The 25,490-nt window shown below is 39.4% G+C and overlaps 1 protein-coding gene across 2 annotated transcripts; it reads left to right on the forward strand.

Annotated features, from left to right (window-relative positions):
* Window positions 1-1,186: 1,186 nt before the first annotated feature.
* ssbp3b (single stranded DNA binding protein 3b) lies at window positions 1,187-23,572 on the forward strand. Of its 2 annotated transcripts, XM_037769400.1 has the most exons (18): window positions 1,187-1,361; window positions 3,754-3,826; window positions 4,684-4,745; window positions 4,834-4,918; window positions 14,109-14,198; window positions 15,745-15,819; window positions 16,049-16,111; window positions 16,237-16,300; window positions 16,394-16,467; window positions 16,717-16,781; window positions 17,513-17,561; window positions 17,832-17,867; window positions 17,984-18,038; window positions 18,131-18,195; window positions 20,547-20,625; window positions 20,839-20,867; window positions 21,804-21,905; window positions 22,138-23,572. In XM_037769400.1, exons 1-18 carry the CDS (start codon window positions 1,306-1,308, stop codon window positions 22,165-22,167), a joined length of 1,152 nt encoding a protein of 383 aa, XP_037625328.1. In that variant the 5' UTR covers window positions 1,187-1,305; the 3' UTR covers window positions 22,168-23,572. The 2 variants fall into 2 exon arrangements, with proteins under 2 accessions (XP_037625328.1, XP_037625330.1); XM_037769402.1 differs by lacking the exon at window positions 15,745-15,819.
* Window positions 23,573-25,490: the final 1,918 nt, after the last annotated feature.

Raw genomic sequence — 25,490 nt, forward strand, 5'->3', positions numbered from 1 at the left:
TTGATATGAACTTGCCTTTAACCTCTAATCAGTCCAATCAAAAACAGAGAAAACCTTTTCAAGGCTCCATATTTTGGAGGTCATATATATCACAATTATTTTATATTATAAATATTTCTTAGATTATGCCTATATATATATATATATATATAGAGAGAGAGAGAGAGAGAGATAGAGAGATAGATAGATAGATAGATAGATTATCCCTACTCTCTTATATAAAATATATTTTTTATTGTAGAATATTATTTTGGAAAGAATTATTTTATAATTAATATTATATATATATATATATATATATATATATCACAATTATTTTATATTATAAATATTTCTTAGATTATGCCTATGTATACTATCTTATATAAAATATATTTTATTGTAGAATATTATTTTATAATTAATATAATATATATATATATGTATATATATTATATAATATATATAATAGAATAAAATATATATAATAGAATATAATAGAATATTATTTTGGAAAGAATTGTTTTATAATTAATATAATATATATATATAATATAATATAATATATATAATATTTAATTAAGGCATAATCTAAGAATTATTTATAATATAAAATAATTGTGATATATATATATAAACAAATTTTTATATATAAAATAATTGTGATATATATATAATAAATATATATATCACAATTATTTTATATATAAAAATAATTGTGATATATATATAATAAATATATATATCACAATTATTTTATATATAAAAATGTGTTTATATATATATCACAATTATTTTATATTATAAATAATTCTTAGATTATGCCTTAATTAAATTAAATTATAAATTAAATTAAATTATTATAAATATTTATTATAAATATTTCTTAGATTGTGCCTGTATATACTCTCTTATATAAAAATATATTTTTATTGTAGAAAATTATTTTGGAAAGAATTATTTTATAATTAATATATATATATATATGTGTCAGAATAGATCTGTGTCAGAATCAACAACAGGGGGAACTATTAAATAAATCCTCCTTAAATATACGCTCTTTGATACCAACGTCAAAACAGCAAAACTGAAAGCACAACGAAGGCAGACCTTAAGAGACGAACGGCGCCTTCTGATTGGCTGCTGGCTCCATCAATCACTCCCCAAGCCCCGCCTCTTCCTCTCTCCCCTCCTTTAGGACTCAGGCTCGGTTGAGTCGTCAGGTTGGTTGAGTTGAGAAGCGAGAGAAGAGAGAGGGTCGCGATGATCTGACAGATGAAATAGCGACAAAGGCGGTCGTCTCGTCCTCCCACAACACAAAAAACAATGTTCCCCAAAGGCAAAGGCACCCCGGTTCCGTCGGACGGCCAAGCACGAGAAAAGTAAGCTCATAAAACGTTGATAATGTGTGTTTTAAGTTGCTCTCTCTCTTGTTGTTCTGCTGCTGGACGGAGCTACTAGTCGGTTTCCTCCTCTAACCGAGAATTGAATGAACCGCCTTGTCTCTTTGCTCGCCATTCCTCCTCTTGAGCTGCTGTTTCTGCTGTGTCTTTACACCTCAGTTTATCCGTCTGTAGTCTCATAATGCTGCTTTTATTCAGGGGAGACAATAACATCGCCTTCTTTCTACATTGTTTCCTCTGTTGCGCTCCTCTCCGTCTTTATTTCCCTCAGCCTCATCACAGTGGCAGCAGGATACTGTTGTACCATAGCTAATACACTGCTTTTCTTTACATATCACAACACGACGTTAATATATAGACTGTTTCCTTTAACCCTTCTCATTGTAGTGAATCACTAGCTGGCTCTTTGGTTGCACAGTCCCCATTTAATGTGTTTTTGGCATAGGGCTATTTGGCAGCCATTGTTCACAGGGCCTGTGTGTGCTCGACTCTCTCTATAGTCACTCACTAGAGTCATTTATAAAAATATCTTTTTATTGTAGAATATTATTTTGGAAAGAATTATTTTATAATTTTTATATATATATATCTCACAATTAATTTATATTATAAATATTTCTTAGATTGTGCCTATATATATAATCTCTTATATAAAAATGTCTTTTTATTGTAGAATATTATTTTGGAAAGAATTATTTTATAATTAATATATATATCATATCATATAATATATATATAATATTTCATTAAGGCATAATCTAAGAAATATTTATAAAATAAAATAATTGTTATATATATATATATATTATAAATATTTCTTAGATTATATATATATATACACTCTATAATTCTTCAGGTTTTTACTCAAAGCTGAATCCCTTTTTTTTTTTTTTTATAAAAAAATAGCAGTAGAGGTTGCATACTATAAAAATATTGCACAGGCATTTTTTTAATATTGCACATATTGCATTGATATGAACTTTCCTTTAACCTCCAATCAGTCCAATCAAAAACAGAAAAACTTTTCAAGGCTCCATATTTTGGAGATCATATATATCACAATTATTTTATATTATAAATATTTCTTAGATTATATATTACATTATATTATATATATATATATATATATATATATATATATATATATATATATATACTCCAATTCTTCAGGTTTTTACTCAAAGCTGAATCCCTTTTTTTTTTTAAATAAACAAAATAACACTTGTCAGAGAGGTACTGTTGCTGGTTTAGCTTAGCTCACAATCTGAACTGGGAACCTGATGCAGAACAGGTCTTTTTTTGTATCGTCTCTCAGTTCCCACTCCACAACCAGCTTTATTGCAGGATACTGAGTCTTCACAGGAAGCGAGTTCAGTTCTATATCAAAATAACATATATATATTTTTAAACAATGTTTTTATTGAATTTTTACATATATACATATATACACATACAGACAGACAGACTAACAATATTAATAATTACATTATACAATGAAATGTTTAGTCAGAATTTCAAAGAAAGAGAGACATGACCTTTCATGTATTTATCATAATAACGTCTTAAGGCTGGCTAACTCCATCGTCTCTGAACCCCAAATCATGTTTTGAACAGTGAATATGAATTGTTACCATCAAATATTGAGACACAGGGTTCCACGATTTAATAAGGTTGGACTGAAGTAGCACTCTTTTGTACACCAGTCAATCCTAAACCTAAATATGGAGCCTAATCCCAGATCGAATGTTAGGTTGAAGGGCCCTGAATATTGTCTTCAGGCATTGTAATGTTTAAATGTATCTTTTCTTGTCTTTGTCCTTTCTGTGATGTTGCAAATGGAGATGCTGTGATGCAAAACAAATTTCAGACCTGTCTGACAATTAAGTATTATCCTATATTATCATCATATCACTGTTCCCGTTGAAGAAGAAGATTCAATCTGCTTGTTTGTTTGACATTTATTTTATTTTGTACAAAATACAAACATTTATGGTTCCCAGACGGTGAATCCCGATAAGTGCCATGCTCAAGTTTGCTTATAAACAAATAATAATAAATTAATTTATGTGGCACAGTAGTCTATATTTTTCTGTTATGCTATAGTCAAAAGATCTCCATTATGATTCCCCACAAACCAAGAGGAGATCCTCAGCTTGTCACAAGTGTTTTCCCACACTGCTACATCTATCATTACCCTTTCATTTTTGTGTGCTGCTAGCAGTTGCACTCTGTGATAATCTTATTAATTTGCTTCAGAAGTGCTCAAAGGACTGTGCTCCACTTTGGTTACATCTGTCTCATAATAATAATAATAATAATAATAATAATAATAATAATCAAGCATTAAATCCATTTTTTTTTCTCCACACAGGTTGGCTCTGTACGTCTACGAGTATTTGTTGCACATAGGAGCACAGAAGTCTGCACAGACCTTTTTATCAGAGGTATGTGACATTTTTGGGGGAAAAGTTCAATAATGTATTTTTTAAATTTAAATTAGGGCTGTCAATCGATTAAAAATATTTAATCACATGATTGTCCACGATTAATCACACATTTTTCATCTCTTCAAAATGTATCTTAAAGGGAGATTTATTGGGTATTTAATACTCTTATCAACATGGGAGTGGGAAAATATGCTGCTTTATGCAAATGTATGTATATTTTTACTATTAGAAATAAATTAACAACACAAAACAATGACAGATATTGTCCAGAAACCCTCACAGGTACTGCAGTTAAGATAAAAAAAATATGCTCAAATCACAACATGGCAAACTGCAGCCCAACAGGCAACAACAGCTGTCAGTGTGTCAGTGTGCTGACTTGACTATGATTGCCCCACACTGCATGTGATTATCATAAAGTGGGCATGTCTGTAAAGGGGAGACTCGTGGGTACCCAGAGAACCCATTTTCATTCACATATCTTGAGGTCAGAGGTCAAGGGACCCCTTTGAAAATGGCCGTGCCAGTTTTTCCTTGCAAAAAGTTTGAAGCGTTATTTAACCTCCTTCCACATGGTTGGTACCAATGGATTTTTTTTTTTAGGTTTTCTAGTTTCTAATATCTTCACTCTAGCTTTAAAACTGAACCCGCTACAATCTAAAAATCACAAGTTGCGATAATGGGTTTTAAAGAAATTAGTGGCGTTAAAACGAATTTGCATTATCGCGTTAACTTTAACAGCCCTAATTTGAACACTTATGTAAATGTCTTCCATGTGCTCTTTTAGGAACAACAATATTAAAATGTTTTTAAATGCCACCCATGGATAATTTTTGAAATCCCCCTTTTCCTAGATCCGATGGGAGAAAAACATAACACTCGGAGAACCCCCTGGATTCCTACATTCCTGGTGGTGGTAAGTGATAATATTCTCGTCTTTCTGTAAACATGTCCAGGGGTTGTTTGTGTGGTTTTGTTTGTATCATGACCTGTCTTGTCCACAGCGTATTCTGGGACTTGTACTGTGCTGCACCAGAGAGGAGAGAGTCATGTGACCACTCCAGCGAAGCAAAAGCCTTCCATGATTACGTGAGTACATGTTGCACATATTGCTCTGTCTTCGGCTAAAGAAGACAACAACTTTTGCTCTCAAGGCTAAGAAAGAAGTGGTGTAAATAATTCGCCGCCCAACTCGGCTTGTGCAATGAGTCAGACTTTTTTTTTGTTGGAGCTATCAGAGCAAAGTACTCATAATCTCTGTTTGTCAACACACGAGTGCTGACAAAATCTCCCACATTCCCCTTCAAGGGTGATACAGCTTCAGGTTATTGTGATTCCCCTTTTAGCTTGAAGAATGATCGTGATTCACACTAAAATCGTGTCTGTCAGATTTTGTTTTTTGCTTTCTTTAGTGTAGAATAGACATCTTTATTGTCTACTTGTGAGGAAATTTGTCTTTGGGCTACACAGATATGCAGACACTTAAAAACGTTCTTTGCCATGGGGTAAATTACATGAGAAAATGAAAAACTAGCGTCTAAAGTAGGGTTGTCCCGAGTAGCATTTTTTGGGCTTCGAAGCGTCAGTGAGAAATATTCGAAGGTGTTCAAAGAGTTCGTAGCGGCTCGGGGATTAATACTTTTATTATTCCATACTTGGTTGATGAGGTTGATTATCATGGCAAAGGTCTAAGTTTCGAAGCATTCGGGTCAGTCCAAAGAAAGGCTAAATATTAAGTAAGTAATAGCCTAAGTGGCCCAAGCGGTTGGGATGAAAGTGCTAATATCTTAACAATTAATAAGTATTTTAAATAGACATCATAAAATAAAATAATAAATGACAAAAGGGTGGAATAAAATATCTCTTAAAGATGTTTCTCGTTGGTGTTTTGCACATTTTTTTTAGAGATATAAGTAATTTTGTTTTGCCATTGCACCTTTTGTAGCTGTATTTAACTACCTAATCCAATTTGGGACGGCATCTTTTTTTTTCTTTTTTCTCCTGAATTTACGATCGGTCATCTTGCCCTGTCGGTGGGTCGAATGATGCGCCCAACAGCGAGCTTTATAGGCTTCTGGGAAAATGATGCTGATGTCAGCATGTCCTGAGTCAGACCTGTCGAGCGCTCTCTCCCTCCTATCCACGCCACGCTCGAGCTCCCCGCCTCAGTCTTGAAAAAGAAACTGCTGTGTGTTCTGCACAACTTCTAAGACTTAATACACACACAGCGTGATTGAAGACTTCCAGCTGCCCTGATGTGTGGTAGCTCAACTGCTGTATATAGTGAAACATATTATCTGCAGTGACATCATCCTAATGAATTTGAAACTGTAAAAGCAGCCTCGGATCCAAAATCTATTAAACATCGCTCAAGACAAGTACATCATTCGGTAGCGCATTGCTCCTCTTATGATAGCACACCCATATTTGCATGGTATGGATGTTTTGCATCTTGATAATTATGCAATTTTAGAGATAGTGCTGCATTGTTTCCAGCTTTGAGTCAGCATTCAAAAGAAATCGCTGGTCAGTGGCTGCTGCGGTTCCCATCTTTGTGTTTCATCATGACTGTAAATTTAATAAGAAAAATATGCAGGTTTTGCTGCATCAGCACAGCTAAGGAAAGACATTAGAGGTTAAGGAGTCCTCTCCGGATGACTGATGCACAGCCCAGTTTGTACGAAGGCTGGTATCAGACAGGAAGGGGTTAAAGCAGAGATGCTGGTCCTGCTCTTGGCAGATAGGGTTGTCAGGGTAACAGGCCTCCTGATCTGGCAGGTGACCTGGGAGCAGGAGCGAGGCTACAGCGTGGCTCTGCCCTTTTTCAATAACCACATTCCTTATTATTCCAACCCGTACAGACAAAGGATGTGTTTTGTTTGAAACCAGCCTGAAGTCACAGAGCTTACTTCATGGTAATTGATTGCAATATCTTTGATTCATTTCGGTTGCTTGCTTGGGTTGGATACTTTTTTTATGTTGTGATTGTATCTTAAAATGTAGAAAAGTGTCACAGATTTCAAAACTTTGCATCTGTTTTGGAGAAAAATATCTTTTTAGACATAAATAATCATAATAATTAGGGCTGTCCCGAAAACCTTTCTTGGGTTTTGAAGATTTGGTGACCAATATTCGAAGGTATTCGAAGCTTTGCGGCGCAACACAACGCAGCAGGCTAACATGTTCTTCTGTCTGTCTACCTCCCCGGTTTCAGTGCCGCTGCCGCACTACTATACACACACGCACTTCTACACACAACAAACAGCGATATGCGTCTGAGAATAACAAAGAATAATTAATGTTGAATATGAATAATGTTTTTTGATTATTCCTCATTTCATGGACTATTTGGGGATTTATACTTTATTATTACATACTTATATTTAAAAAAAAAAAGGAGCATTCGAATACTGATTTTTTTTAGGTCCATTTCCATGGCAATGGTCGAAGCTTCGAAGCATTCGGGTACATAATAATAGCAATTGAACAATTTTGTATTATTATTTTTCAATTTCCCTTGTATTACAGTGAGGAAACATCCTCAGACCGGCTGTGACAGATTAAACAACACATAAGATGTTAGATTGCAGCTCGTGTGTGACGGAGACGATTTTCATAACATGGAAAACATTAAGCAAATGAGGGAACAGTGACTCGTCAGTCTGGGCAGTGCGCTTTCTGTGCGGTTAGCTCTCCCTGACATCTTGTGGTTGCCCTTCGCTCTGATGTTCGTTCTCCTTGTGTTCATTTGTGGATGTTGGGGGTCAGGCTAGTGTGTGTATATGTGTGTGTGGACAGTACAAGTCCTTGGACCCTAGCCTTTGTCTAGGTGTGGGGGAGGTGAGCGCTGCTCTGTTAGCTCGTAAAAACCCCGGCGTATTCACGCTGGGCCTGACGAATGCTCCCCGAGGGGCCCCGTCGCCATGGCGTCAGCGGCTGATTGATGGCTGTCACGGAGCTGAGGGGCAGATTGGAAAAAGAAAGGGGAGTGGCAGTGTGGCATATGCCCAGCATCCACCACCGCCGAGGAGCTCAGGGAATAAAAAGAGGATGGGGGTTGGGGAGGAAGAGATGAGAAGTGGAAGGGACCTGCTAGAAGTAACTAGAGAGAGAGAGAGCATCCAGTCAGGATCCAGAGTGGGTTTTATGATGTTGATTGATGGTTAAACATTTACAAGCTAAACATAGGGGCTGGTTTCTTTTGAGCGTTGGTTCCAGTGGAAGAAGTGAGGCTGTTAAGAGCACGCTAGGTCATGAGACGGCAGTTGGGTGGTCTGCGCTGCAGCCCAACCCCCCCAAATCATTCCTCCTACATCCCTGTTAAATCTTACATTTTTTCTTCTCTCCCTGTGTATACCACTGCTTTTGCACAGTTACCTCAGTCAACCTCTTGGTCATCCTCACCCTGCTTTACTTCTTTCTCTCCCCCCTCCCTCTCTTTGTTTTTGTAAAGAGAGCGAAGGCACATCCGCCGCCACTCTGGCCTTTTGTAACCTCCTTCAGTGATTCGAGAATTCAGGGGAAATTTGTTTGGCCGGGATTGCTCGTGTGCTCTAAAGTACACACACATACGCGCTGAATCATGTTGGGTGGGGGGTAGTCTGCCTTAAAAGAGGTCCCCTGGGAAGTTGTATGGAAGGCCCCAGACAAGAGGCTCGTAGCCCGGGGCTGGGCTGAGACATCTGCCCCTTTCCTGTACCAGAGTCTGTGGACAGACGCGCCTCGTTTAGACCGAAAGCAGCATCAGGCTGTTTGGGACAGTCCAGCAAGCACAGCTGTGGCCTGTAGTAGGACGTGATAAAGATTTATTAACATAACATGCCTGGGAACCCGCCATGCACGTTGCGTTTCTGACTCCTATAAAGCAATACAGATTGTTGACATTGTTTTATGACTCAATACCTTAAATTTAGCTTTGTTTGACTTGATTGTTTCTATATTACAGGAACGGGCTACTTATACTTAATGGTAGAAGAACAAAACAAGCATTTTCACTGTGAAAGGACCAGGCAATGTGGTTGTAGGAGCAAATAGCATTCTACTATGAAACTAGCCATAAACCGTAGTAGGGCTGCAACCTACCTTTCTTAAAAAACTAAATGGTTTGTGATTAATATGATAGTTGACAACTAATCGATTAATCGTTGCAGCTCTAAACTGTAGATCAATCTTTACCTATAATCAACAGAGTAACTTCTTCCTCCAGTTTGAATCAATAATATTTTCTTTTGGTTAAAAAAGACAACACACACTTTGCTGGAGTTGAAGAATTTACTACTGCTAAAAGGCACACTGTCTGATGGAGCACTAAATTTGCAAAGTTGCATGCCTTGCAACAAAAACGCATAATTCTTATGAACTGGAAAGTTAGAAAGGCCAATTATTTTTACTTAAATACATGGACTTTCTGAACCCTATAAGCATGAAGGAAGCTGCATCATCACTGTCATATCTGGATAGGAGAGGGATCGGCTTATAGGACACAATAACGTCATTCCTGGACTCACACCATCATACCCTCCTCTATAATACCGTCGTTGTTGGACTCATATATATTATATTGTTGGACTCCATATTCACTCCTGGTTTCAACCATCTTGTCTGTTCTTGTAAAGTAATACTTATTTAAATAGACAAAAAAAGTTATATTTATGTGTTGGAGCTAGGGGTTCACCAATCTAACTTTTTCAGCTGATACCGAATACCCTATAATCACTGTAAAAGTAAGTAAAGTATAATCACTGGGAACTAGTCAATGATTTTATTCGTCATTTAATCATCGTCTATTACTCATCGACCACTGTTCCATATTGTTGTAACAGTGGAAGAGGCCAGTAGAGAGACAAACCAAGACGGGTTTGGTGAATTTTTGAATTACGATACAGTATGTTTCGCTGCTGGAACAGCTGATCTACCTGCTGAAACTACGACGGGCGCGACGCCGCTTTCTCACACACACACACACACACCTGCGCTGACAGAAAAGAGTCGAACTGAACGTCCCACACACGTTTTACCGGGAGCAACGTAACTACCAGGCAGCGCCTGCGACGGTTAAAACAAGGGAAAATATATATTTTTTAAGACAGGATGATAGTCGCTTAAACTAGTGTTTTTTTTTATAATTTAATGACTATTTGAAAATCATGACCCATCCCTAGTATCGGCCCGATATCTGATATCGGTGCATCTCTAGTTGGAGCGAAGCGTGTCTTGATGTAAGATCATGTGCATGCATGTGTTCCTATGGTCACACCGGTTTGTCTTGTCTGTGAGAGAGCTGTGTCCTTGTATTATCATACTGTCTTTCTTCTATGTTTGACTGTCATGGAAAAACTATAATGAAATCTTGTAACTATGAATTTTAACTATGAATAACTGTACAAGCCCTTTAATGCCTTTTTAATAATGCAAGTGGTACAAGTAACAAAGTAAGGAATTGGTATGCGATGGCAGAAGCTTTGTGGTGTATTCAATATGGTGCAAGACTATGATCCAAGTGCTTTTAGTTCCTATCGTAAACCATAAAGCAGTATATAATAGTATAAAGCCGTAAAATAGTAGTTATATCAGTGAACTTATACCTTTGGCTAGTATCCTTCATAAAATGTTAATGCATGAAAACATTGCACATATACAGTATGTCCATTTCTGCTGTTAAAGAAATCATTTTTTTAAAGTTATTGTAGTCACAACTACACTTTATGTTCTTCTAAGTTGCTTTTCCTGCCATTTGATTTAATGAAACATGAAAACACTTCCTTATAAAACAATCTCAATATTTACCCAGAATTCTTTTGTGTTGGTAAACCTGTCGGACCACGTAGGTTAGATGGTGTAATTGCTGGGTGAAGTCAGTAATTGTGTCAGGCAACCAGGATGAGATCTTCACTTCATTCTTGTTTGACTTGCGTGTGGATGACTTGTCTGGGCAGTTCACTTCTTGCAAAACAGGTTGTGTTTTATGTATGCAGATGATTTGGTTATATAACAGTTGTTTGGTGTGTACTCCCAATATGGTGAGATTAAAAGCGAAAAACGATATGTATTTAATGATAATTTGATGTAAAGAGGGTGATTCAGTGCAACTTGGTCAGATGATTTTAGTGGGTGATAGAGATACTGTACTATATACGATATACTGTCAATGTACTGCTGTATATTAGAAGAAGAGTAGGGATTTCTGGCACAACGTCACCTACTTCAAGTTGTATTGAGAAGGGGAAAAGCCTGAAGAGGTAAAACTCCAGCAACGCTTGTAGTATACAGAACAACTTTATAGTTGGACCAACGCATTTCAGCTTGTAACCTTCACAATGCCTCTGATGAATACAGCAGTATTCAGAGACTAGGGTCATAAATGTACCCTCATGTCAGGCAGAGATCAGAAACCTAAGCGGGGTTTCCATCAGAAGTAGAACTACTTTTGAAGGAACTAAAAGGTTCCTTCAGCCCACTGTTGTCCACGTTTCCTCCGCGGTCTAAAGACCCGCAAAGATTTGGCAAATTAGTCATCTGACGTATGAAAAAGCATGACATGGGATGAGGACTGCTGCTGGTCACAGTGGTAAACACAATCTGCAGCCTGAAGTTCAGTGTGCCCGCCTGTTTCATCTGAAACGGTGGTTCTCAACCAGGGATCCGGGGCCCCCCAGTGGTCCTTGAGGGAGTTCCAGGGGGTCCCCAAAAAATGGGGATATAGTTTATTTTCAATATTTAATTGACTATAGAAGAAGTGACTATTCTGATCAGAGGTTTGACTTTACCCACGGTTATCTCCTCAACTGTAGTTGACAACTAGGATTCTGTTCTTAATCATATCTAACAACCAAAATATTTCACTCTTAGCTTTAAAACTGAGACGGCTACAACCATTGAAATATTGGCGTTCCATTGGATTTTTAAGAGGTTAATTAAAGTTGCGATTCACCAAAATAAAAGTCTAGTGTTGACTGTGGACACTTGAGGTGACAAATTATAAACTTAAGAGAAAAGTACAAACTGTCACGACTGAGCGAACACTTGTTTCTTTTGCCTTTGGTAAAAAGCATCACGGACCAGTCAGGTCACCAAACACGTACATGCTGCTCGCACCTTAGTGGGATCAAGTTTTCTGGGTATGTCAGCTATTTTAATTTACCAAATACTGAGAGCAACCATTTCCACTTGAATGAGCTGGGTTGTTGAGAGTAACTGGTGAAGGTGGGCGAGGAAGAGTGCAAATTTGGTCTGCGGATCAACTGAAATCTCTTCTTCTCCTACACATTTATAGCAGTATATTTCAGTAAAGAAACTGTATTTCCAGGCTCTCTGTGTCCCTGTGTCCGTGTCCCAATGGTGGTTGTGAGGACCGATGAGACGTGACTTCTCTCTGTGGCCTCACTTCTCTCCCTGCTGAGGTATTTCACAGTGGCCCTGCAGTGGCAGCCTGAGAAGATATAATTAGGGAAGGAGCAGTCGATACCAGGGAGTGTGTTGGCTATTGACCAGTGATGTCTGTAGAGCTCTGGACAGAGTGTGTGTGTGCGCTGGTACATCCGTCGTTGTAATAAACATAGATTGTTTGCGTACATCTACACTATAACGTGAGTGAGCTGCGCATTAAGAAATGGGACTGACGGAGCTTCTCTCGTTCTGTAGCTGTTGTTTGGAGGCTAAAGCCCACAGCTCTGAAGACATTAGCTCATCTCAGATTGCCTCGGCTACAGGGAAGAAAAACTCAGTCAATTAGGAGCGTGTGACCGAAGCAAATGGCACATTAGTGAATTAGGGCTGCGGTTTGAGCAGGAAATCGGCCCAGCAAGCCCCTGCTGTGTAGCAGCACTTTGGAGCCACTGACTCAGTGAATCCCACTGATACTTATCTGATCCTCTGGATCCTGGATCAGCGGGGCACAGGAGCCTCAACAAAGGACCCTATTAACACCGCTTTCATACTGTAGATCCACAAATGATCCAGGTCTACAGAATCAATGTTTCCATCTCTTTTTAGATATGTTGAGGGCGGATTAAATTATGTTTAAACAGCAATTTACATGTAATTTAATCTTAATTTAATTCACAAATCTGGACACGGGTCATGAAACCTGTTTCCACATAACGTACATTAACCCATTCAGATTGTCAGGAACATTTCCGTCTTGTGCGATTTCACTAAGACCATATGCTGGAATAAACTGGGTAAGTCCACATGGGGATGGGACGATATAGGATTTTATCGCGGATCGCAATAAAAAACACAATAAGTTGATCGTGGTGAATTTCCATCATCGGGATAATCATGGAGGTAGAAGTGAAAAATATTCATGTATTGGTGAAAAATGATCACGTAAGAGACTCACACAATGTTGCTATTTTTATTTATTTATTTATGCTTTTATTTATGCACGACGCCTGAGTTATGATAACATTTGTTTGTTTTTCACTAAAAACAATGTTCACTAAAAAAGGTGTGTCCCATCTGTGATGCAAAAAAAATATTTGTTTCTTCACAAAATGTAAGGTAAAGTGATTCTAGTATGTTTTAGTGTCATTTTAAGAGTTTTAAGCATATTTTGATGATTACTGGGATAGCATCATGAATCGCAATTATTTTGGCCTGGATTATCGTGACATGAAAGTTCAGCAGATGGTGGTAATGCAATACTTATGGATGCCAACTGCTATAAAACGCAGAAGAAGAAGATTGGCCGGATAATGCACATTATTATTTTCACAAACATGGTGTGCGAGGAGCAGTTTTTGTCTGGTGCCAATGTTCTTGTAATGTATTTAATACTTAACGAGATTGTGAGACAAGGGAAAGCATTGATGTAAATGCTCAAGTGTAAACAAGTCGCGGATACAAATACCTCATGAGTGGCGTGATTGGTTCCCTCACTCCACGTGAAAGCGTCAGACAGACGTAACCCTTTACCTGCTTGTCCCTGCAATGTGACAGCTTTCATTCACAGAACAGCTGTATGGGCATTTTCCCTGAACTGTTATGAGGTCTTGAGGTGGGAAATTGGCGGTACAGATTTCCCTGAATATCGATCCCTGCTCCAACTCACACATGACCCCATGCAGGAAATGTTCAGGAACATTTCCTGATGTGCTCCTCCAGCAGCCAGCTGTGCCAAGAACCTCGTCATGAAGGGATAAAAATAGATTTCCAACAATAACATTTTGTCTGCATGTTAAAGCTCCATGCGTGAAGTGAGATTAGAACAAGTCTACTTATTGTGTGCAGCACATTGAGAGGTTGTAATGTTGATGTTTTGTCTCTTCTCTTTTCTCAGAGTGCAGCAGCAGCTCCCAGTCCTGTGATGGGAGGGATGCCCCCTGGTGAGGGCATGCCAGGAGGACCCATGCCACCCGGCTTTTTCCAGGTCAGCCAATCACCACACTGATACTGTGTTTTACTGTTAGGGATACTCTTAAATTGACTCCCCCTCTACTTCACTGTTTTCACTTGATAAATCACTTCATAATAGATCTTCAAAATTGTCCTGAATTGGTTTCCTGTGGATGGACCAGCATGTTCTCATCCACAGAGCATCAAATACAGACGCTTTGCCACGTCTGTCGGAATTGGATACCGACGCTTAAGGCACCCTTTAGCGTCAGTGTGAGACGCATCTACAATGTAAACCCATCAGCGTCAATATTAAACGCTCAAAACGTGCACCGGAAGTGTGGTGACGTAGCTTTAAGAATGAAAACACACACACTCATTTTCACTGTAGTAGTTTTAAGCCCAACTATAGTGGTTTTATTGCCTTAACCTACGCAAGTGTTTTTGTTTACTTCACAACATTAGGCACGTGTTTACTGCGACTGAAAAGAGTGACGTCGAGGGGTCTGACAAAGCGTCAGTATATGACGAGTTGGGATGAGAACACGTTGGTTGGGATGGACAACTTATTAAATGGACTGATCATTTTTCTAGCTGCACTTCTGCAGCCTCCCGCTTTGTAAAATGCTGTCAGGGTTTTGTATGTATATCTCATGAAGCTGCAGGTCTCCATATTGGTATCTACCCTGCTTTTGTCTTTTGTTTTGCTCCACTCTGCCCAGTGAACTTGTAGTAAACATCATAGACGTTCTGTCTGCCTGGGCCCCTCCAGTGCTGTAAACAGGCAGGCGTGGCCTGGCCATTTTCCCTAATGGAGAAATCGAAAGGTGCAGCACCTACTGTAAATCAATACCTCATGAGGATAAACTCTTGGCAGGCAGCTGTGTGGAACCGGCTCTAAGGGGTGACATCAAAATGCAATGCTGCTCTGCCTCCACTAGACAAAACTCAAATCCACCAGCTTATTATGCACTAGAAGCCACAAAGGCGTGACTCATTATGTGATCACGTTAATATCAGGATAGACATTTTGACATTGATACATGAACGCACACACGCTCATACGTTCCATATGAGAATCCATTGGAGGAGGCTCAATTAGACCCCTCACTCTCTGTCAGATCAGCAACATTAGCGACACAGTGCCGGTGTTTAGTGTTGTTATAAAGCTAATTGCACAGAGCTTAATTGACACTGTTAATTCAGGGAAATTAGCGCTGATAACATGCTGCATGCAGCAGGCTTCTTCAAGACTTGACTGACAGGCAAAGAGCACACATCCTCTCCATCTCTCTGTCTCTGTTCTCTCATTCAAGGCTAAGTCATTTGCTTGCTCTTCTCTGCTCGGTCTCTCTCGTTTACTGTGTATGATACATGTAAATGAGCATCTTATTTTTGGAGATTTTTTTGCGCCACACTTTGGTTTTCGCACTCCAACTGTCCTCTGCCCTGCAGTAACCCTGCTTCTCTCTGTGCCCCTCTTTTTGTCACCTCTGTTTCTCGCTCCCTCTTCCTCTCTTCATCTCTCTCTCTCTCCTCTGTCTTCCTCCTTGCCTCCTTTATTTGGTGCGATGCCACAGGGTCCTCCGGGTCCCCAAGGCTCTCCTCACCCTCAGCCTCCTCCCCCTAACAGTATGATGGGACCTCACAGTCAGGTAACACTCCCTCTCCCTCTTTCTCTCTTTTTTTTCTGTTTTTGCAATCTGCGGTCATTTGGGAACGCTGGTTCTCAGTGCTGATGTTTCATGCTTTGGCATCTGTCTCAGCTTAATGCTTTATGCTGCTTCAGTATTCGCACAAGAGAAATTAGCATAGTACTACATTTTAGAGATTTGTGTCACTTCTCTATTTAAATCTCATAGAGCAATGTTGTTTCTGTCGTAGTCATTCATGTCGCCTCGCTTCGCTGGAGGCCCAAGAGGTCCCCCCATCAGGATGGCCAGCCAGGTAGAGCACACACACGCACACGCACACGCACACGCACACACGCACACATACAGCATGGATGCACAATACATATCACATATTTAAAACTGCAGTTTCATTGAGTGTTTGTGTTTTATCCCCTGTAGCCACCAGGCGGAGGACCGGGTCCTCATCCCATGCTGCCCAACATGGACCCAACACGGCCACAAGGTGCGACTCAGTACTGTATTCACTTAAACTACCTGCAGCAGAGAAATTATTTCCCGGATGATCGCGTCATATAAATCTCCTTTTTCCCTCCAGGTCATCCTAACTTGGGGCCAATGCAGAGAATGAGCGGCCCTCGAGGCATGGGACCTATGGGGCCCGGCCCTCAGGTAGGTCATTCTACTTACATAGAATAATATCACCACTGCTTTGATGACCCAGTAGTCACTGGATTTTTACTAGACTGGTTTTTAGACTCATTTGTAAAAACGTTTTGTAAATGTTTTTACCAACCAAATCCAAACCAAAGTTTATTTGATGGTATCAGTGGATTCCATAGATGTTTCTCTTATCACTACACCCTGTGGTTTAAAATCAGTTTTCACAGACAATTATATTATTTTTGTTTCTTTTCTCAGAACTTCGGTGGCGGGATGAGGCCTCCACACAACACCATGGGTCCCGGTATGCCAGGTGTAAACATGTGAGCCTATTGTCATTTGTAAATATATTCTCTCACAAGTAGGGATGTCACGAGAACTGATACTTCGATACCAAGTCGATGCCAAAATTCTGAAAACGTGACAGTACTCGTTTTTCTACAGTACTGCATCCCGGGGACGATAGAAATGTGTTTAGGATGCAGTAAACTCACTATTGACACGTTCAGGGGACGCACCCTATTTTTTCCTTACATTGCGAACAACAGATCTGTGCAGGACTGTGGTGCTTACCGGCTGCTAACAGCTAACGTTAACTAGCTCCTGTCCTGTTTATTTCAACACAGGAAGTGCCCTTGAGTTACATTACATGATGCATTCAGGCTCTATTCAAATATAGTTTTGGGTGAAGGTCAATTATAACGTTATCATGATGAGTTCAAATGTAATCCCGTAAAATGTATTTTTTTGGCGAGAAACTTGAATAAATCCAGTTGTTTGAAGGAGATGTTTTCAATAGATAATAGAGAGAAAATTAAGACCTGTTTAACTTCCTAACAAAAACCAGTATGCAAACGGTAATAAAGGAGTGGATTTGGAAGTACATGATTTATTGTTTTACTTCTGTTTTTTACCGTGGTATCAAATGGGTATTGAGAATCGTGTAATTTCACTGGTATTGGTATCGACTACTGGTATTGTGACATCCCTACTCACAAATATTTCAACCTTAATGTATTATCTAACTAAAATGTGTATTGGTCTCACCGTCTAGGGGCCCAGGGACTGGTCGGCCATGGCCCAATCCCAACAATGCCAACTCTGTGAGTACTAATGCACAAACACACACACATCCAGCCAGAAAAAAATGCTGGTTCAGATTGCAGTCAGATCTCCTCTCAGAGCGGCCGAGGTCTAATGTGCTCCAAGGTTCTAGTCTGGGATGTAATTGTAGTATTATGTGTCACAGACAGTTGGACAGACCGCTATAATGGTATTAAGATGATCAAATGATGAATGATGACATTTTGAGGTGTAGAAAGGGTTTGCACTCTCCCATTTCTGGTCTGTAATGTTTGTGTTTTTGGTTTCAGATGCCTTACTCATCACCCTCTCCTGGTGCATACGGGGTGAGAACACATCCTGGCATCTCAGCTTCCACACACTATATGAATTTCAGCTAAGGAAAATACAATTTTTAAAGACTGTTTTTACATTTAAATGTTTATGTGTTTATTCTCCATAGGGTGCTTCTGGAGGTGGGGGGCCGCCAGGAACTCCCATCATGCCCAGCCCTGCAGGTTAGTGCTTCCCTGACCTGAGCTGTTAAACATTAGGCTTTTTATGCACTATCCAGTACAAATTATTATATGTATGATTGCACCTTTTTCAGACTCAAACAACTCTGGTGACAATTTGTACACTATGATCAACACTGGACCCGGCAACCGAAATAATGTAAGTTCTCTTTATTCTGGATATTGTGATTATTGCGTTAAGTAGCCCCTTTCCCAACGAACAAAAAACCCAAGAACACCCAACATCTGGCTTTTGCCTTCAGTGGGAATTTGTTTGTTTCATTCGGTATTTATTCCCAGAACAAATAACTCTGCAGTAGTCACGGGTATTTATCGGCTCCAGCTCCGTTCAGCAGTGATGGAAACATGACACCTGGGTGGACACGCTAATATTTGCCCCTTTTCCGGCGCTTTGCTATGTGACGCACGTTGAAGTGAATATATAATAAATAAAATAAACAGGGATTTGGACAATTATTATAATTTATTAACTTTAAAAACATACAATTAATAAGCTCTCCTCAAAGCCACCAGACTCCAGTCAGGCAACAGGGATTTTACCTCACTGATCGTCGTAAAACACATTTCATTGAAATTCCACAGAAACAAAATAAAACTCATCAAAACCGCATTTGTCTTTTCACTGTTCCAACAGTCACCAACTCTGGTTTGAGAGTTTCAAAGAGAGACTGAATAAGTAAGAGATATAAAAAAAAAAAAAAAAGAAGTAACCACCATAATATTTTTCTGGTGCAGACCGGCGTGTCTGTGATGTTGAATGTGACACAATAAAATAAAAACAGAAAGGCCATTGCAACGGCACGGCATTGGCATTTTAGTGAGTTTTTCCGTGTTTTAAAAAACCAGCGTATACATGCTAATTTTGGAGGGAAAAGGGTATTGGCATATATTTGAAGACTGAGCACTTTCTAGAAAATTATTTTTGTAACCCACTAACTACCTAATTGCTTATATCCCTTTTGCACTCAGCCCACCATCCATTCCGTGTCAAGCAATCTGTTTTAACAACACACCTAAGCATCAGGGTCAGGCCTGTGAATGTAATAGGGGTCACAACAATTAAGTGGCTAAGGTATACAGTGTGTTGTGAGCTCCATTACACGTCGTTATGAAAAGCTTGTACCATTAACTGAACACCTGACCTCTCTACTATCACAACACACTACGTTGTCTAATGACTGCTTGCTGCTGGTGTGATGATCTGGTCTATACATCCGTGTTGCAAATACATTTGATCTTCGTTGGGCTTGAAAATGATTCTACTCTTAAATGTATGTCGTTGCTGTACAAAAAGGGTTTACAAACTAAATAATTCAGATTCTTCTGTGGATGATGATAACGTCCATATCACCAAATTGCATTATATGATCTAGTCTCGTGTCTTTCTCACAGTTGGATATAGGATGTAAGAGTAGCTTTCAGACAAATCAACACACACATCGACCCGAGCCCCTGCTCGGCTGTTGAAGGGGAAAAGAAACTACAGACAGAAAAACACTTTTACACACTTTAAAAAACTTTTTTTTTTTTTAAGTATTTCATTTTTATGGTTTATTAAATTGATTCTTTAGCAGATTTCACTCCCTTGTGTACAGATAGAGCTGGCCTGCATGAAAAACACTTTTATACTAACTATAACACTGGTGTCCTGGCTTTACTAAAGCACATTTACACTGTTCCTGTGTTGCACTATCCACCCAGGAAACAAAACAAATGCACTCGTTGTACTGGTTCTGTTTTTGTGTTATTTGATACTGTAGGAAACAGTTAGTCAGTGGAGCTGAAACGATCAGAACAAGGACATTTCAGTTGAAAGAGGGACTGAAGTTCACAGTAGCAGATTTATTATTTAACCTTTATTTAGCCAGGATAATCCCATTGAGATTTTGAATTTGATTTTCTTATTTGCGAGGGGGTCCTGGCCAAGATGGCAGTTTAAAAGTTTCACACAAGCGACACATAAAAACACAAATAACAAACTTAAAAACAAAACGTTAAAAAAAAGATAAAAACATTTCTCGTAATATAGACAACAGACTTAAAACAAATGGCAAGTTACAACAGCCAAAGATTTTTTCATTCAGTGCCAGGACAAGTACATTCAGTGCTGAAATAATCCTTAATCCTGTTTTTAAAATCGTGCATGCTTATAACATAATCTAGTTTAAAATGTCTCTGTAGCTCACACCGAGGTGAAGGTCCAAAAACTTTAAAATTGCTTTTACCAAAAGCAGTGCCGGTTCTAGGAATGAGCTATCTAATTTGTCCGCATGAACGGAGGTTGCAGCTACTGAAAGTTGATAAGGAGGGAGTGCGTTTAATATGTCCTTATACAGAAAAATGTTCCAATGTTCTATTCTATGATTAAGAAGGAAATGCACTGTGTAGTTCCTGGTTATTTTTAGTCATTTGTATCTTGAACTCAGTTGGATGCCTACTGTGTTGTGGAGATGTGGTTGGTGAGTCCGTACTGTCTTGTTTCCCCTCCAGTTCCCTATGGGCCCCGGCTCTGACGGACCCCTGGGAGCCATGGCTGGGATGGAACCACACCACATGAACGGGTCACTAGGTAACACCACTCGCTACTAAAATACACCTAACTAAACAACACAGACATGTTCGGGTTGCATTAAATGATTTTAGAGTGTGCTTTTGCCCGCTGTGCCACGTGGCAGTTCAGTAGAGGACGATAGATTATATTTCAGATAGACTCACTATATAAAAATGTCTTTCTTATAGTCATAGATTACAAACATTGTTTTTCATATTGTTTCATTCTTAGGCTCTGGTGATTTGGATGGAATGAACAAGGTAAATATTGGAACCATGCAGAGTCTTTGCATTTAGAGGTTTAAGGGATAATTTGGGTGTTTTGTAGTGTTGTTGTATGAGGTGCTTATCTATAGTCAGAGTATTACCTACAGTAGATGACGGTCGGCACGCCCCCAGTTTGGAGAAACAGACAAGAGTACCAGCACGGGAGCAAAGCAATGTACTGCTGTGGACGGGGCAGCAGCAAAACATAGTTTAGTCACCTAAAAGAAAGGCACAGCTTTACCTTGCTGTCAGACAGCCCTTTTCGACGGGGAACTGAAGCCGTTGTATCAGTCTATGCGCTTTTCAAAAACACCAGACTCCATTGAGAGAAAAACTGTAATTTAACTCGCAGAACATGGGGGTTGCTGGTCTACCGCTGCCTCGATCAGTTAGTTTGTTTGTGTTGTTGTGTGACTTTGGAGAATCCAAACTAACCAAAGTCACACAATAACACAAACTAACTAACCGATCGAGGCAGCGGTAGACGAGCAACTCCCATGTTCAGCAAGGTGAAATTGCTGTCTTTTTCAATGGAGACTGGTTGTTTTGGCAGGAGCATAGATATCGTCTTCAGTTCCATGTTGGAAACATGGACTGTATAGCCGTCTCATGGCAAGGTAAAGTAGTCAAAATATTCTAAATATAGTGTACACTTAAACTGATATTGGGTTTTTTTTGTTGGGCCTTTTTTTTAGCTGGCTAAAATATGTTTTTTGCTGCTTTTTTACTGTCCACATCAGTACATTGCTTTGGTTCTGTACTGTAACTCCTGTCTGTTTCTCCAAACTGGGAGCGTGCCGGCCGTCATCTACCGACTATGGATAAGTACCTCATACAACCCCACTTCAAAACACCCAAACTATCCCTTTTAACTGTGAATAAAGTGAAATGTTATGCATGTTAAAAACATTGTGAACTCTTTGTTTCCAGAATTCCCCAAACAATTTAAGTGGCATTAGCAATCCTCCTGGGACCCCAAGGGATGACGGGGAGCTGAGTGGAAACTTCCTCCACTCCTTTCAGAGCGAGAACGTAAGTCTCCCCTTCTTGCCAGGTCGTCTCCTCGGCTTACATCACCGGTGACTGTAACAGTACATTGATGAAGCCAGAGGTAGAGCGCCGTTGACCACACAGAGAAGCCACAGTCACAGCATATTAACATCACAGACTACAGTACAGCAGCAGTGTGGAGACGTAGCTGGGCGTCTTGCTAGGGGAAAAGGTGTGTTTTAATTCCCTCTTCTTCCATCTGTGCCTTCCACAGTACTCTCCAACCATGACGATGAGCGTGTGACCTCCCCTCCATCCCCACCCGACATTATTTGCCATCATTCCGAGGATCTGAACTCACTATAGGACACGGCCAAACACATCAGCACCGAATCAGGGACAGGCGCCATTTTGGTTCCACACTTTAACGCCAGAATGCTGATCGGAGGAAAAATCCAAATGGCTGGCAACTACTGCTCCTTGCTCAAAAATGAAGGACAATTTCTCCATTTATCACAACCCCAAGTGTGACAAAACCAGCTACTGAAATGCATACATGACACGTTTTACGTTCTTTGCAGAGCCCCCCCCTCCCCTCTTCCCCCCGTAACCCTCGCGGTCCCCTCAACCCTAGAGCGAAGAGAAAAAAAAAAGGTTGAAGTTTACCTCTTGTACTTTTTAATTATTGCTTTGTGGTGCAAGATGTGCAGGAAAATGTCTCCGCTTTTGTCACTTAAAACACTGGAGAGTGTGCATATGCATTGTGAGCTTGGAAAGTCTTTGTCTTTGTCATTTTACTTATCGCCATGCATACCGTGTCACAAAAGTCAGTTGACATAGGACTTTTGCCTTTTACTCTGTGGCCACCTTTCTGAATAATGTACTATCCTTCCCAATGCCCACCCTTCTATTTAAAGAGGTTCGTAAGGGGAAAAGACTTGAAAGATTACGGCTTTTATTGTGACGACCTTTCACGGTATGTAAGTGCTCAGATGGTTCTTACTATGTCAAATTGATCCCGTTTGATCAATTTCAGTCTCTTGTTGTTGACAGCAATGCGATTCTGCGCTCTCGGCTGTTTTAATTTTAAACGGCTAGGTTGCTGTTGCGTTCTGTCAAGGGGAAAACCAGACTTCGGCGTAAGAAGTGAGTGCATGAATGCTGAGAATCTGTGTACAACATACTACCTAGTGCTGCTCTTCTCTATGTGGACACCTGCTTTAAGATGTGGTGTATATCTCTTTACCTGTCCGTGCTTAACACTCTGTGCTCTTCATCGTCGTAGCCTTCCGTGTTATCTCCAGTTTGGTTGATTCTGATGAAATGGCTATGAATGAGCGGCCCATTTTAATCTCTATTGGTTGTTCATACTTCCCTCCTGTATCATCGGTCGTCCCCGTGGCCCTTCCCCTTCTTGCCCGCCTGCCCACACATTTTTTTTTTTTTTTTTTTATATTTTGATACAATCTTTGACTACATATATTGCCCCAGTTATTCAGTTAGTCAAAGCTTTCTAAACCGATTCTAGTAGGCATCATTATAAACTTAGCAGCAGTCTTGTAAATGTGATGAGAATTTTTATTTCTTTTTTTTTTCCTGTGAACATTACGCATTATATACATCTGTCCTATGTTGCCTTTATTTGCTGATATTTTTTTATTTCAAATTGAGGAAAGATTGCTTGTTAATATAATTTTACAATAACTTAACTACCTGTGTGGGTTGTTTTTATTTTTGCCTGAATGTACACTAGAACTAGAATATGCTGCTGAAGCTGTGGACATGACTAGTAATGTTTAATGAACATTTAAAGGTGCAGTGTGTAGGATTTGGTTGCATTTAGTGTAGGGCTGACCCGAATGCTTCGACCATTGATGATGATAATCGACCTACAAATCAGTATTCGAATGCTTCGGGGGGTTTTGTTTTGTAATAATAAAGTATAAATCCCAAAATAGCCCATAAAATAAGGAATAATCAGTCACAGAATTATTCATATTCAACATTAATTATTATTAGTTATTCTCAGACAGATATCACTGTTTGCACTATACCTTCGAATATTTTTCACCGAAGCTTCAAAGCCCAAAAATTGGTATTTGGTACAACCCTAATTTAGTGGTAGGTTGCAGAGTGCAACCATCTGAAACTTCTCCCGTGTGCCAAGCGTGTCGGAAAACTACAGTGGCTGACGAGAAAACGCAAATGGCCCCATTTAGAACCAGTGGTTTGTTTGTCCGTTCAGGGCTACTGTAGAAACATAGTGGCCAGCTCCGTGAAGGGGACCCATTCAGTATGTACGTATAAATTGATTATACACTAAAGAAAACATACTTATTATTAATATTATATTCCATTTCTGCCAATAGATCCCCCTAAATGCTACACGCTGTTCCTTTTAAGTTACACATATATAAAGTATTCAAATATTGCATAAAAATTGCCATATAGAATTATGTTTTGTAATGTAAAAAGACCCGGAAGGATCCAGTTTCAAGTTGCACTCAGTACACAGCAAACTCTCTGCCAGCACTGAATAGCTCATTGTTGTGGCAGGTGTGGGGTAAATACAGGTGTATAAATTTAATTGTCCAACAGCTAACGTTACATTCACATCTCTTCTCATTTGACTGTTACTGCTCCAGCAACACCACTCACTTAAACACAACTCGTGGTTTTAAAATAATATAAATCAGTGTCCTACAAACAGACATACCATATATACCAACGTCTCCACAGCTGGCATTGGTATTGAGTAGTACTAAATCTTATGTTTGATAATACATGTGGTGAGGAAGGGAACATCTGGCTACACAACCTTGTGGACTGTTGTCAGATTATGTCTGATTATCCTTTACCTGCTTATTTAGCATTACTTTGGGTCTCCTTTGGGGGGCATTCCTCGCTGTACATTGATTGGATGAGAACAAATCTCTATAGGTGGTATAGTGACAGTCCATTATCAAGACTGTAAGGCCCTGCAACAGCCAATAGGAAGGATAAGTTGCGGACAAACTGGCACCTGAAAACATCACACCACACATCCTTGGGCCTTTATCTCTACTCAAGGAAAACGTGGAATATCAGCCAACTAGACTGTTGTCAGGCTATTAAATAGGCGTTATCAGTCGCTATAAGCCCCATAAATGGGTCAATAGGTGCCTACTACACCCATTAGTTGGTTTTATCATCAATTCACATGGCAGAGCACCCAAAGAAGGTATAAAAGAACACAACAGCGACCTCTAGAGACCGTTGTAATCATGACAGGAGCAGAATTCAGGTGCTGTAGTATAGACAGTGTGACCCCAAACACAATGTTTTTCCCTAAACTTAATTGTTTTTATGCTTAAAATTATTATTTTTTGGTTATGTTCAAAATTTAACGTTTCATTCAGTTTTACAAGATGTTAGAACATGTTGCTTTTAACTTTCATTTTCACTTTTACAACATAGTAGGCGTAGTGGGCCCCTAATGACCCACATCTATGGTGCTTATAGCGACTGATAACGCCTATTTAATGGCCTGATAAGTCAAATCGGGTGCAAATATGGCCAGAATGACAGTCACACAATGTATATGGATAGTGTTTGATGCATGCATTGCATCCAAGACTGACAAAAGAC

This window comes from Sebastes umbrosus, chromosome 5, assembly GCF_015220745.1.
Source record: "Sebastes umbrosus isolate fSebUmb1 chromosome 5, fSebUmb1.pri, whole genome shotgun sequence".
Lineage (NCBI taxonomy): Eukaryota > Metazoa > Chordata > Actinopteri > Perciformes > Sebastidae > Sebastes > Sebastes umbrosus.

Excerpts from the sequence above, each read along its gene's own strand:
- ssbp3b (XM_037769400.1), top strand. The coding sequence starts at position 1,306 with ATGTTCCCCAAAGGCAAAGGCACCCCGGTTCCGTCGGACGGCCAAGCA. Across the intron at positions 16,112-16,236 it reads CCATCAGGATGGCCAGCCAG|CCACCAGGCGGAGGACCGGG; the intron begins GTAGAGCACACA and ends TATCCCCTGTAG. Across the intron at positions 20,868-21,803 it reads ATTTGGATGGAATGAACAAG|AATTCCCCAAACAATTTAAG; the intron begins GTAAATATTGGA and ends CTTTGTTTCCAG.